We start from the raw sequence: 14229 nt of genomic DNA on the forward strand, positions 1-14229 counted from the left end.
ACAAAATGAATATCTAAAAATTTTGATTGGATGTGTTTGGGGAAATGGTGGGCGTGAGAGGGGGTTAGTTGCCCTTCAATAACTTTCGAATATTAAAAGGGCACTATTCCTTTCAATTTCCAATTGAATGAGCCCTTTTGATGTTTTTTACAAGATCGTTTTCTATAAGAACCTTACATGCCCCCAGGACATAACTTACAATCCTTGCCCCTAGGGTTGTGGGGGCGAGGGGTTGTCATCCTTAAAGACCTGATTTCCAAAACTTTCAACTACGTTGAATAAAATGGCTATCTAAAAATTTTGATTGAATGTGTTTGGGGAAAAGTTGGCCGTGAGAGGGGGGTTAGTTGTCCTTAAATCACTTCCGACTATTAAAAACGGCACCATCCCTTTGAACTTCCAATCCAAGAAGCAGTTTTTCAAGTTTCTACGACAAAGATTTCAATAAAAAATTATATGCCCCAGGGCATAACTTATAACCCTTACCCTGAAGAGTGTGGGGGGAGTCTCCTGCTCAAAGGTATAATTTCCTGAAGTTTAAACTGCGTGAAACAAAATGGCTATCTAAAAATTTTGATTGGATATGCTTGGAAAATAGGTTGGCGTGAGAGGGGGGTTATTTGCCCTCAAATCTCTTTCGACTATTAAAAAGAGCACTAGCCGTTTGAATTTCCAATCGAATGAGCCCCTTTTTAAGTTCCAATGACAAAGATTACAATAAAAACCTTATATGCCCCCAGGGCATAACTTATAACCCTTGCCCCGAAGACTGTGGGGGGAGTGTCTGCTCAAAGGTATAATTTCCAGAACTTGAAACTACGTGAAACAAAATGGCTATCTGAAAGTTTTGATTGAATATGTTTGTGGAAATGGTGGGCGTGGAATGGGTGTTAGTTGCTTCCAATCACTTTCGACTCTTAAAAAGGGCACTAGCCTTTTCAATTTGCAATTGAATGAGCCCTTTTTGAAGTTTCAACGACAACGCGTTCTATAAAAACCTTATATGCCCCAGGACATAACTAAAAACCCTTGCCCAGAGGGTTTTGGGGGAGTGTCCTCCTCAAAAACATAGTTTCTATCTAGAAAACCACGAAGCTGAACAAAATGGCTATATAAAAATTATGATTGGATGAGTTTCAGGATATGGTGGGCGTGGAAGGGGTGTTAATTGCCTTTAAATTACTTTTGTCTATTAAAAGTAGCACAAGCCACACAATTTTCAATTGAATGAGCACTTTTCAAAGTTTCTACGACAACTTCCTCGATACGAAGCGCCCTGCTCTAAAGGAAAAAAAAATAATACATTGTGCCAACATCGTTCTTATATGCCCACAGGCCTTGCCCCGAGGGTTGTGGGGGAGTGTCCTCCTCAAAAACATATTTTCTATCTGGAAATCAAATACCCTGAACAAAATGGCTATCTCAGAACTTTGATTGGATATGTTTTGGGGAATGATGGGCGTGGGGGGCGGGCTAGTTTCCCTCCGATCACTTTCGACTATTAAAAAGGGCATTAGCCCTTTGAATTTCCAATCGAATGAACCTTTTTTGAAGTTTTTACGACAAAACCTTCTACGTATTAAAACCTTAAATGCCCCAAAGGCATAACTTACAACCCTTGCCCTGAAGACTGTGGGGAAGTATCCTCCTCAAAACATAATTTCTATCTGGAAATCAGCTACGCTGAACAAAATGGCTATCTCAAATTTTGATTGGATTTGTTTCGGGAAATGGTGGGCGTGGAAGGGATGTTAGTTGCCTTCCAATCACTTTCGATTATTAAGAAGGGCACAAGCCACTCCAATTTCCTATTGAATGAGCCCTTTTCAAAGTTTCTACGACAACTTCTTCGATACGAAATGCCCTGCTCTAAAGGAAAAAAATTAATAAATAATACTTTGTGCCAACATCGTTCTTATATACCCTCAGGGCATAACTTAAAACCGTTGCCCCAAGGGTTGTGGGGGAGTGTCCTCCTGAAAAACATATTTTCTATCTGGAAATCAACTACGCTGAACAAAATAGCTGTCTAAAAATTTTTATTCGATGTGTTTGGGTGAATGATGGGTGTGTGGGGGGGGGGCTAGTTGCCCTCCATTCACTTTCTACTATTAAAAAGGGCATTAGCCCTTTGAATTTCCAATCGAATGAGCCTTTTTTGAAGTTTCTACGACAACGCCTTCTATAAAGACATTATATGCCCCCAGGGCTTATCTTACAACCCTTGCCCTGAAGGCTGTGGAGGAGTATCCTCCTCCAAAACATAGTTTCTATCTAGAAATCAACTACGCTGAACAAAATGGCTATCAAAAAATTTTGATTGGATGAGTTTCGGGATATGGTGGGCGTGGAAGGGGTGTTAGTTGGCTTTAAATTACTTTCGACTATTAAAAAGAGCACTATCCACTCCAATTTTCAATTGAACGAGCCTTTTTTAGAGTTTCTACGACAATTTCCTTGATACGAAGTGCCCTGCTCTAAAGGAAAAAAAAATAATACATTGTGCCAACATCGTTCTTACTTGCCCACAGGCCTTGCCCCGAGGGTTGTGGGGGAGTGTCCTCCTCAAAAACATATTTTCTATCTGGAAATCAAATACCCTGAACAAAATGGCTATCTCAGAACTTTGATTGGATATGTCTTGGGGAATGATGGGCGTGGAGGGGGGGCTAGTTTCCCTCCGATCACTTTCGACTATTAAAAAGGGCATTAGCCCTTTGAATTTCCAATCGAATGAACCTTTTTTGAAGTTTTTACGACAAAACCTTCTACGTATTAAAACCTTAAATGCCCCAAAGGCATAACTTACAACCCTTGCCCTGAAGGCTGTGGGGAAGTATCCTACTCAAAACATAATTTCTATCTGGAAATCAGCTACGCTGAACAAAATGGCTATCTCAAATTTTGATTGGATTTGTTTCGGGAAATGGTGGGCGTGGAAGGGATGTTAGTTGCCTTCCAATCACTTTCGATTATTAAGAAGGGCACAAGCCACTCCAATTTCCCATTGAATGTGCCCTTTTCAAAGTTTCTACGACAACTTCTTCGATACGAAATGCCCTGCTCTAAAGGAAAAATAATAATACATTGTGCCAACATCGTTCTTATATACCCTCAGGGCATAACTTAAAACCGTTGCCCCAAGGGTTGTGGGGGAATGTCCTTCTCAAAAACATATTTTCTATCTGGAAATCAACTACGCTGAACAAAATGCTGTCTAAAAATTTTTATTCGATGTGTTTGGGTGAATGATGGGTGTGGGGGGGGGGGCTAGTTGCCCTCCATTCACTTTCTACTATTAAAAAGGGCATTAGCCCTTTGAATTTCCAATCGAATGAGCCTTTTTTTGAAGCTTCTACGACAACGCCGTCTATAAAAACCTTATATGCCCCCAGGGCATAACTTACAACCCTTGTCCTGAAGGCTGTGGAGGAGTGTCCTCCTCAAAAACACAATTTCTATCTGGAAATCAACTACGCTGAACAAAATGGCTATCTCAAAATTTTGATTGGATGTGTTTGGGGTAATGGTGGGTGTGGAAGGGGTGTTAGTTGCCTTCCAATCACTTTTGACTATTAAAAAGGGCACAAACCACTCCAATTTCCAATTGAATGAACCCTTTTCAAAGTTTCTACGACAACTTCTTCGATACGAAGTGCCCTGCTCTAAAGAAAAAAAATAATAAATATTAAATTGTGCCAACATCGTTCTTATATTCCCCCTGGGAATAACTTAAAACCCTTGCCCAGATGGTTGTGGGGGAGTGACCTCCTCAAAAACATATTTTCTATCTGGACATCAACTACGCTGTACAAAATGGCTTTCTCAAAATTTGGATTGGATGTGTTAGGGGGAATGATGGGCGTGGGGGGGGGGGGTTATTTGCCCTCCAATCACTTTTGACTATGAAAAAGGGCACTAGCCACTCCAATTTCCAATCGAATGAGCCCTTTTCGAAGTTTCTACGACAACTCTTTCGATACGAAGTGCCCGGGTATGGAAACAAAAAAAAAGTAATAATAAATAATACATTGTGTCAACATCGTTCTTTTCTTAGGCAGCGCTATTGCGCTGCCTATGATATATGGTTGTTGAAACAAGTTCGATTTTTCAGACCGATTGTCTACTTAGCTCCAAACCTTTGGTTTTTCTTTACAAGTTTTAAATTGTTGTAATCCCTTATTAAAATATATACAAACGTTTTTGCAGTAACCGGTTGTTTTTTCTATAAGTCTTTTAAAGTAAACTTCTCCATACATGAAAAATTTCAATCTTTCCACTTTTTCACACAATTGTGACCACAAGTTTACCGTCAATACCTTGCCTTTAGATATATACACGCGGGAAATAGCCTATGCCTTTTTCTTAGTTGGAATTGTAAAAATCGAACCACAGGAGAAATTAATTTCCCAAAATTAAAGCTTTTAGCAAATCTTCCTCAAACTCGTGATCTATATAGATTGGTTTTGTTAGGCCAAAAAATTCTAGAATGCCGATTTTCTGCATAAATATGGAGCCATTTTCGAGAAAAAAAATTTATAAATACATACATAAATATACAATTATTGCTAGTTTATATATATATACATATATATATATATATATATATATATATATATATATATATATATATATATATATATATATATATATATATATATATATATATATATATATATATATATATATATATATATTATATATATATATATATATATATATATATATATATATATATATATATATATAACTATATACTATAAACTATATATATGTATACATATATAAACTCTACTTAATGAAGGGGGATCAGAAGTTAAATCCGTGATCATCTGAACATTGAGTTAATTCATTAAAAAATGGCACTTGTTAATTAAACGAAACAAACTCGAGAATTACTCTTAGGTTATATATCATAAAACCGGTTTCATAGCCACAAAGATCAATGACGGGTGAAAGAATGCATTGGACTTGTATAATTTTGGTCATATATTTGCACGTTAGGGGGTGGAGTGGGGTTAGGTTGGGGGTGCGGTCTCAATACTTATCCCCATCCCTGTGTGGGGGTTATATGCAATATATATATATATATATATATATATATATATATATATATATATATATATATATATATATATATATATATATATATATATATATATATATATATATATATATATATATATATATATATATATATATATAATAATGAACAAATACATAGCCCAAATTATATTATTAAAGAAACAGAAGGTTGTATGAAGGTTATGTTTCATCAGGATTAACCGAACTTCAATTCCTAGTTGTGTTTCTTTTAATTAAGAGGTACCAAAAAGGAGGTATATTACTTTTAGAAGGTAGTGGCTTTAGGGCTTCCATAAGCGTTGAAAATCATTCAAGAAAATCGTTGAAAATCATTCAAGCGTTGAAAATCATTCTACATCAAGATTGCACCCCATGTTTTGAGAACTTGATTACTGTTTCTAGAATGCAAGTAGTAACAAAAAACAAAAAAGAGGCAAAGCTATCTCAGGAAAAATTGGGGGTATTAAGTCGAATTATTTAGGCTGAAGCGTGTTTTATTATGACTCTTAGCTTTACCGAGTGCCTTTGCTTAAAACTTTGCTATAATAACGCCTATCTTCTTACTACTGCCACTACTAGTACTACTGCTACAACTTCTAATACTACTACTAATACTACTACTCCTCCTACATCTACAACTACTACTAATAACAACTCACAACAGCACCAAGCCACCTGAAACCAACCCAGTTGCGCATGCTAACAAAAGTTTATTTGTAGGGCCGACACAGCCATGAGAGAAAGCGGTAAAGAACAGTTCTTATTTCCTTCGAAGAAGAAAGGCATCACAGCGTATGGAAGGGTAAAATTGTTTTTTATATCTTTTTTAATAACTCCCATGTCAAGCGAATCCATTAACATTGTCACTATTGCTAGAGTCGCAGATATTGTTAAGGGTACGGCTTTGGCCCTATATTAGTTTAAAATCAAACAGTTCGTGGTAACGAACTGTAAGTAAGGAGCGACCCGGCTCAATGGTAACCGAAACTCTAAAAAACGGAATTTTGATACCAATAGATACATCAAAAGAATCAAATTTTAATTCTGATTACAAATATATAAGTTTCATCAAGTTTAATCTCACCCATCAATAGTTACGCGCTTGAGAAAATTTGGCTGATTTTCGAAAAAAGGGGAAAAGACCCCCTAAAAAGTATAGAAACTTAATGAAAATCACACCATCATATTCAGCGTATCAGAGAACCCTACTGTAGAGGTTTCAAGCTCCTATCTACAAAAATGTGGAATTTTGCATTTTTTGCAAGAAGAAAGATCAGGGATGCGTGTTTATTTGCTTGTTGTTTTTTTTCTTTTACCCAGGGGTGATCGTAATGACCCAGTGGTCCTAGAATATTGTAGGAGGGCTCATTGGAACGGAAATTAAAAGTTCTAGTGCTCTTTTTAAGTGACCAAAAAAATGGAGGGCAACTAGGCCCCCTCCCACGCTTATTTTTTTCCCAAAGTCACCCGATCAAAATTTTGAGATAGCCATTTCGTTCAGCATGGTCGAAAATATGATAAATATGTCTTTTAGAATGACTTAACCCCCCGAAGTCTCCAGGGGGATGGCTAAAAGTTATGAACTTTACCCAATGTTAACATATAGTATTGGTTATTGGGAAGTATACAGAAGTTTTCAGGAGGTTTTTTTTTCTGGTAGGGGGAGGGAAGGGTGGGCCGGGGGTTATATTGGAGGATCTGTCCATGAAGGAAGTATTCATGGGGAAAGGGAAATTGCCATGAAGGGGGCGCCGGACTTGCCAGCATTATTTATTGGTTATTGGGAAGTATACAGACATTTTCAGGAAGGATTTTTTTGTGGTGGATGGGGCTGGAGGAGGGGGTTACTCAGGAGAATCTTTCCGTGGAGGAAATTTCTTTGGCGTAGGGGACATTTCTATGAAGGGGGCGCCGGATTTCCAGTCATTATTAAAAAAACCATCAGAAATTAAATTAAAAAAAAACAAGTTTTTTTCAACTGAAAATAAGAAGCAACATTAGAACTTAAAATGAACAGAAATTATAACGTATATTAGGGGGTTCTCCCCCAAGTCAATACCTCGCTCTTTACGCTACAGTTTTTTTTTAGTGCTTTCAAAAGAGCTATCCATTCTAACTAAACGGCCTTTTTGATTCAGGGGTTTGTGAATTAAATTTGTTTTTAACTTTTAACTTAAAGAGCGAGGTATTGACTAAGGGAAGAACGCCCTCATATACGTAATAACATATACGTAATAAAAAGAACAATAAAAAAACAAGCGATACGGCTCAATAGTGATCGAAACTTATAAAAATTTGGATGTCAATAAATGTATCAAAAGAATGGGTTTATAATGCTGATTCTAAATATATAAATTTAATTAAGTTTAGTATTACTCATCAAAGGCTACGAGCCAGAGAAAATTTACCCGATTTTTTAAAGAGGGGGGAAACCTCCCCTACAAGTGAAAGAATTTTAATGAAAATCACACCGTCAGATTCAACGTATCAGAAATCCTATTACATAGGTTTCTAGCTCATATCTGCAAAAATCTGCAACTTTGTATTTTTTGCTTGAAGAAAAATATACGAATATAGAAGTTAGTTACGTAAGTTTATTAGTAAATTACGTCATAACCAAATTTAGATACATCCATTTAGCAAAAGAAAAGTAACATTTTTACGCAAATTTTGTTTACTTATATTCGATGATGGTGAGCCAAAATTAAAGTTGCATTAACTAAAAAACGATCAGAAATTAAATAAAAAAAACAAGTTTTTTAAACTGAAAGTAAGGAGTGACATTAAAACTTAAGACGAACAGAAATTATTCCGTATATGAAAGGGGCTGTCCCCTCCTCAACGCCTTGCTCTTTACGCTAAATTTTTTTATTGTTTAAAAAAATAGAGTTGTGAGAAAGTCAAACTTTAGCGTAAAAAGCAAGGCGTTGAGGAGGGGAAAGCCCCTTCCATATACGGAATAATTTCTGTTCGTTTTAAGGTTTAATGTCGCTCCTTACTTTCAGTTTAAAAAACTTGTTTTTTTTATTTAATATAGTTATAGGGACTAATAAGCTTAAAAAAGGACAGTAAAAGGGCTATATATGGTCTAGAATTAGGAATCATCTTGCTCTACCAGTGTCTGTAAGAGCTCGATATGTGTTGTTAACTTCAAGTTGTTTTGATCATTGAAACTGTTAGAATCTGAAGAGGATGTTCGATTTGTCCGTGTGACCACGGTTTAGTACTCAAAAGAGGTGATCTAATGTACCGAGTTTAAATTACAGCTCTAAGTTTTAATGCTACTAGTTGTTGGCTCTCTTAGGAACGACGCTCAGCTAGAAAAGTGGATGCTAGAGGCAGCAGTGGGCTTGATACAATCTTCTCGTCTAGACTTTCTTATATAGTTGTTCACAGGTTACTTATAGGCGCAATTTTATTTTTCATGATAACACCGGATTCCTCTATTAGGTATTTGATTGTTACTACGCAGCATCAATTATATTTTATATAATCATATCAGAGGTTACTACATTGTAATTTTAAAAACATTGTAAATTCAGACATCTAATGATATCCACAACATCCTATTCTTTTTACTTTTTGGAATATTCCTTAAGTAAATATTCAGGGTCATCATTATCAAAAGTATGTTCCACGGAGTGTTTTTTTTTTCTAGTGACAATGACGACGCTCTTTGTTCTTAAGAATTTTAACAATCGCTGTTTAATTTTTATGGATATTTTTTTTTATGGTAAACAGTAAGACGTCTTTGAACTAGACATTTATCACAATGATACTAAGATTAAGGGAATATTCAAGGTAATGTAGTGGAATTTGGGATAGAAGAAGCAAGATTTTAGAAATTTTGAATATTTGAAAGTGGAGGCTCTGAATACCATATTCTGTTTGTAAGTATGAAAGCACGGCTATATGGCAAGAAAATATACAACTATCTAATTAGATCCTAGAATTTTCTCAAGTGTTAAGTTGCAAGTAGGAGTTTTATAGAAAATGAAATGAACTCCTATAGCATCTGAATATCAATCGTGCAATTCTTTTCTAATCATCTGTTTTTACACAATATCTTTGTCCCAAAAATATGAGTTTTCTGGGAAAACTGATCAAAAGCCCCAAAATGAATTGCTTTCAGCAGGATTCCCCAGGCCTTTATGATGAAGACTGGGTAAACAGAAGCATGTCTAATTAAATGCTGAAACACGCTTCAACTATATGAAGAAAATCTAGTAGTGAGTAAATATCAGATAGAATACAAGATTCGTTACGGAGTTGCTAAGAACTAAAATCAACAAAAAAATACTTCCTTTTAATATAGGCTACGAGCTTCATAAATTGATCAAGTATAAAATCTTTAACATTTAGTCGTTAAAGAAAAAAAAAGGGAAAAAATATGAGATGAACATTGGCCCATGAACGGTCAATATTCTCGTCAGAAAATTCACTAATGTTGATAAGTTTGGTCTGAGTCTCTTGACATAATCAAACAGTTCGTGGTGACGAACTGTAAGTAAGGAGCGACCCGGCTCAATAGTAACCGAAACTCTAAAAAACGGACACTAACAGATGCATTCATTGATACCAATAGATGCATGAAAAGAATCAGATTTAATGCTGATTTCAAATATATAATTTTCATTAAGTTTAGTCCTACCCATCAAAAGTTACGCGCCTGAGAAAATTTGCCAGATTTTCGGGAAAAGGAAGACACATCCCCCAAAAGTTAAAGCACCTTAATAAAATCACACCATCAGATTCAGCGTATCAGAGAACCCAACTGTAAAGGTTTGAAGCTCCTATCTGCAAAAATGTGGAATTTTGTATGTTTTGCCAGAAGAACGATCACGAATGCGTGTTTATTTGTTTTTTTGTTGTTTTTTTTCCCAGGGATGATCGTATCGACCCAGTGGTCGTGGAATATCCTGGGAGGGCTCATTCGAACGGAAATTAAAAGTTCTAGTGTCTTATTTAAGTGACCAAAAAAAATGGAGGGCAACTAGGCCCCTCCCAAGCTCATTTTTTTCCCAAAGTTACCCGATCAAAATTTTTGAGATAGCCATTTTGTTCAACATGGTCGAAAATATTACAAATATGTCTTTTAGGATGACAATCCCCCAAAGTCTCCGGGGGTATGGCTGAAAGTTATGAACTTTACCCAATGTTTACATATAGTATTGGTTATTGGGAAGTATACAGACGTTTTCAGGAGGGATATTTTTCTGGTGGGGGGTCAGAGGAGGGGGTTATGGGGGAGAATCTTTCCATGGAGGATGTTTCCTTGGGAGAGGGGACATTTCTATAAAGGGGGCGCCGGATTTTTCAGTATTATTTAAAAAAAAATAAAAAATTAAATAAAAAAAACAAGTTTTCTCAATTGAAAGTAAGGAGCAACATTAAAACTTAAAACGAACAGAAATTATTACATATATGGGGGGCTCACCTCCTAGTCAATACCTTGCTCTTGCACTTTTTTTAGTACTTTCAAAAGAGCTATCTATTCTAATTAACCGGCCTTTGTGATTCAGGAGTTATTGATTCGAACAAAATTCGAACTTTAGCGTAAAGAGCGAGGTATTGACTAGGGAACGAACCCCCTAATATACGTATTAAAAATATATGACTATAGAAATTCGTTACGTAAGTTAATTCGTAAGCTACGTATATTTTTTACTAATAAAAACGTTCGTAAATAAAATTAAACAAGTTTCGAAAAAGCCATTTAACTAAATAAAAGTAAAATTAATATGCAAATTTTGTTTTAATTATTCATGTGCGGTGAGCCAAAATCAAAACCTGCATTAACTCAAAAACGTTCAAAAATTAAATAAAAATAACAAGTTTTTTAACTGAAAGTAAGGAGCGATATTAAAACTTAAAACGGACAGAAATTATTCCGTATATGAAAGGGGCTATTGCCTCCTCAATGCCTCACTCTTTACGCTAAAGTTTGACTCTTTCTCACAACTCTATTTTTTTCAAACAATGAAAAACTTTAGCGTAAAGAGCGATGCGTTAAGAAGGGGACAGCCCCTTTCATATACGGAATAACTTCCGTTCGTTTTTTAATGTCGCTCTTTACTTTCAGTTAAAAAACAAAACTTGTTTTTTTTTAATGTTAAATTAAGATTGGGTTTGATGCTTCCAAAGCCTAATCTGATTCATTCCAATTTTCACATCTTGGTAGGTTCTGCGTTAAAGCACTACACAGAGTTAACTTTATAGATTTGCGATCGAATTTCCTAAAGATCTATCACCAAAAAACTGAACAAAATTAACTATTTTGCAATAAAAACATATTTATTACAAGTAAATTTTATTAAATGCATTCTAAAATGTACAAAAGGACTTTTTCCATAACAAAGGACATTTACCAAAGATCAAAAATTCTGGACGACTTTAGTAGTAATCAAAGTTATACTTTGGGTAGATTATGTTCCATCCTGTGTTATTTGTCCCACTTTACATTCCATGGCACCTTTCCAGTGCATGTACCTATGGATCTGGTTTGGTGGGTATAATCTATTCCATGGCACCTTTCCAGTGCATGTACCTATGGATCTGGTTTGGTGGGTACAGTCTGGTTTGGTGGGTATAGTCTGGTTTGATGGGTATAGTCTGGTTCGATGGGTATAGTCTGGTTTAGGTTTTCAAAGAGAGTGAGTATTTGACATTTTTGCCAAAAGGGATAAGGAATTCGCAAATTGGACTCTATGAACGATATTAATTAATGTTTTGAATAATAGGAGTGTGAATGATTCTAATTAGTGATTGGATTGTATGACGATGGAGAAAAAAAAAGGATTAAACTGATTAACAGTTAAGGTGACCCCGAAGGGGTTGTTAACTCAGGGAATTTGTTACTTGACCTAGGTTTACCTCTCCGATGAGGTCTGTATAATACACAAGTAACGTTTGAAAAGTATTGTCAATTTTAAATAGGATCTAACGTTCCCTTCGTTCCCCCATTTCTGAGGGGCAGGGGAGGGTAGGAGAGGGGGAGGGGGAGTCAATTTTGGAGGTAACAAATTCTAAATGAGAAATCGTAAAATATGCTTCAGGAAAAATAGACTATTGCTTCTTTCTGAACTGTCTGGGGCGTGGGTGGGGGCAAGTATTTAGTGAAAATAATGCTAAAAAGGGGGAAATTAAGTTTTGAGGAGGGTGTTAAAAAATGGTACTTATTTAATATCCCGGTAAATATACGAGTAGAAATGCTTCAGGAGAAATAGACTATTGCTTCTTTCTGAACTAATCAATATTCCTTGAAAAATATTTTATATTCTTGTCACTTTTCGTTCCCCGAATTTTTCAAAGTGGGTGTTCACAACTAAGGGGGGAAACTAACCAGACCAAAGAGTATTTATATTCTTGTCACCTTTTGTTCCCCGAATTTTTCAAAGTGGGTGTTTACAACTAAGGGGGGAAACTGGCCCGACCAAAGAGTATTTATATTCTTGTCACTTTTCGGTCCCCCTATTTTTGACAGAGAGTGTTTACAACTACGGGGGGAAATGGCCCCAACAACGATTCTTTATATTCTTGTAACTTTTAATTCCCCCAATTATTCAAAGCGGTTTTTTATAACTAAGAGGAAACTGGCCCGACCAAAGACTATTTATATTCTTGTCAATTTTTGGTCCCACAATTTTTCAAAACGGTTGTTTACAACTAAGGGGGAAACTGTCCCGACCAAAGAGTGATTATATTCATGTCAGTTTTCGATCCCCGAATTTTTCAAAGTGGGTGTTTACAACTAAGGGGGAAACTGGCCCGACCAAAGAGTATTTATATTCTTATTACCTTTCGGCCCCCCGATTTTTCAAAGCGGGTGTTTACAACTAAGGGGGAAACTGGACTGACCAAAGAGCATTCATATTAGTGTCAATTTTCTGTCCCCTAGATTTTAACAGTGGGTGTTTACAAGTAAGAGGAAACTGGCCTTACCAAAGTGTATTTATATTCTTTTCACTTTTCTGTCCTCCAAATTTTCAAAGTGGGTGTTTACGACTAAGGCGAAACTGACCCGACCAAAGAGTATTTATATTCTTGTCACTTTTTCGTTCCCCCAATTTTTCAAAGCGGGTGTTTACAACTAAGAGGAAACTGGTCCGACCAAAGAGTATTTATATTCATTTCAATTTTAGTTCACCCAAATTTTCCAATCGGGTGTTTTTAACTTAGGGGGAAACTGGCCCGACCAAAGAATATTTATATTCTTGTCACTTTTCGTTCCCCCAATTTTTCAAAGCGGGTGTTTAAAACTAAGAGGAAACTGGCACTACCAAACAGTATTTGTATTCTTGTAACTTCTCGTTACCCAAATTCTTCAAAGAGGGTTTTTACAAATAAGAGGAATGGCAGAAGGATGTATTAGCGAAGTTATAGTGGAGGGCGAGTTGCTAGAGAAAAATCAATGTGGATGAGTTGAAATAATTTTTTTTTACAAGAAATGTCTGAAAAGTGCTTGATTGGCAGAAGGATGTATTAGCAAAGTTATAGTGGAGGGCGAGTTGCTAGCGAAAAACCAGTGTGCATGATTTGAAATAAAAAAATTTAACAAGAAATGACTGAAAAGTGTTTTTTGGGAGATGGTTTGATTGGCAGAAGGATGTATTAGCGTAGTTATTGTGGAGGGCGAGTTGCTAGCGAAAACCCATTGTGGATGAGTTGAAATAAAAAATTTTAACAAGAAATGGCTGAAAAGTGTTTGGGGAGATGGGTTGATTGGCAGAAGGATGTATTAGCGAAGTTAAAGTGGAGGGCGAGTTGCTAGCGAAAAATATAAGCTAATAAGGGTTTTTGACCGTAAACTCTAGTTTTTTGTAAGAAAATTATGGAAAATACAATTCGTTTGGTTCATAGGTGAAACGTAAGTCCAGGTATGGATCGAAAAATAAACTATTTCTGTAGAATCTGAGCTAATAAGGGTTTTTGACCATAAACTCTAGTTTCCTGTAAGAAAGTTATGCAAAATACAATTCTCTCGTTCAAATGTGAAACTTAGGTCCATTCTCTGGTTCAAATGTGGAAAAACCCGTGTGGATGAGTTGAAATAAAAATTTGTTAACAACAAATGACTGAAAAGTGTTTTGGGGGAGATGGGTTGATTGGCAGAAGGATGTATTAGCGTAATTATAGTGGAGGGCG

At 36.0% G+C, this 14229-nt stretch overlaps 1 protein-coding gene across 1 annotated transcript in view; it reads left to right on the forward strand.

Moving 5' to 3' along the window:
- LOC148946969 (dipeptidase 1-like) overlaps window positions 1–14229 on the forward strand; it is a 225545-nt gene that overhangs the window by 58660 nt on the left and 152656 nt on the right. Inside the window, exon 4 of the mRNA XM_089096471.1 lies at window positions 5806–5887. Coding sequence (XP_088952597.1) covers window positions 5806–5887 — 82 coding nt within the window. The remainder of the gene's footprint in view (window positions 1–5805; window positions 5888–14229) is intronic.

The sequence above is a fragment of the Artemia sp. Qi Xiang Cuo genome, chromosome 11 (genome assembly GCF_049724085.1).
Source record: "Artemia sp. Qi Xiang Cuo chromosome 11, ASM4972408v1, whole genome shotgun sequence".
Classification (NCBI taxonomy): domain Eukaryota; kingdom Metazoa; phylum Arthropoda; class Branchiopoda; order Anostraca; family Artemiidae; genus Artemia; species Artemia sp. Qi Xiang Cuo.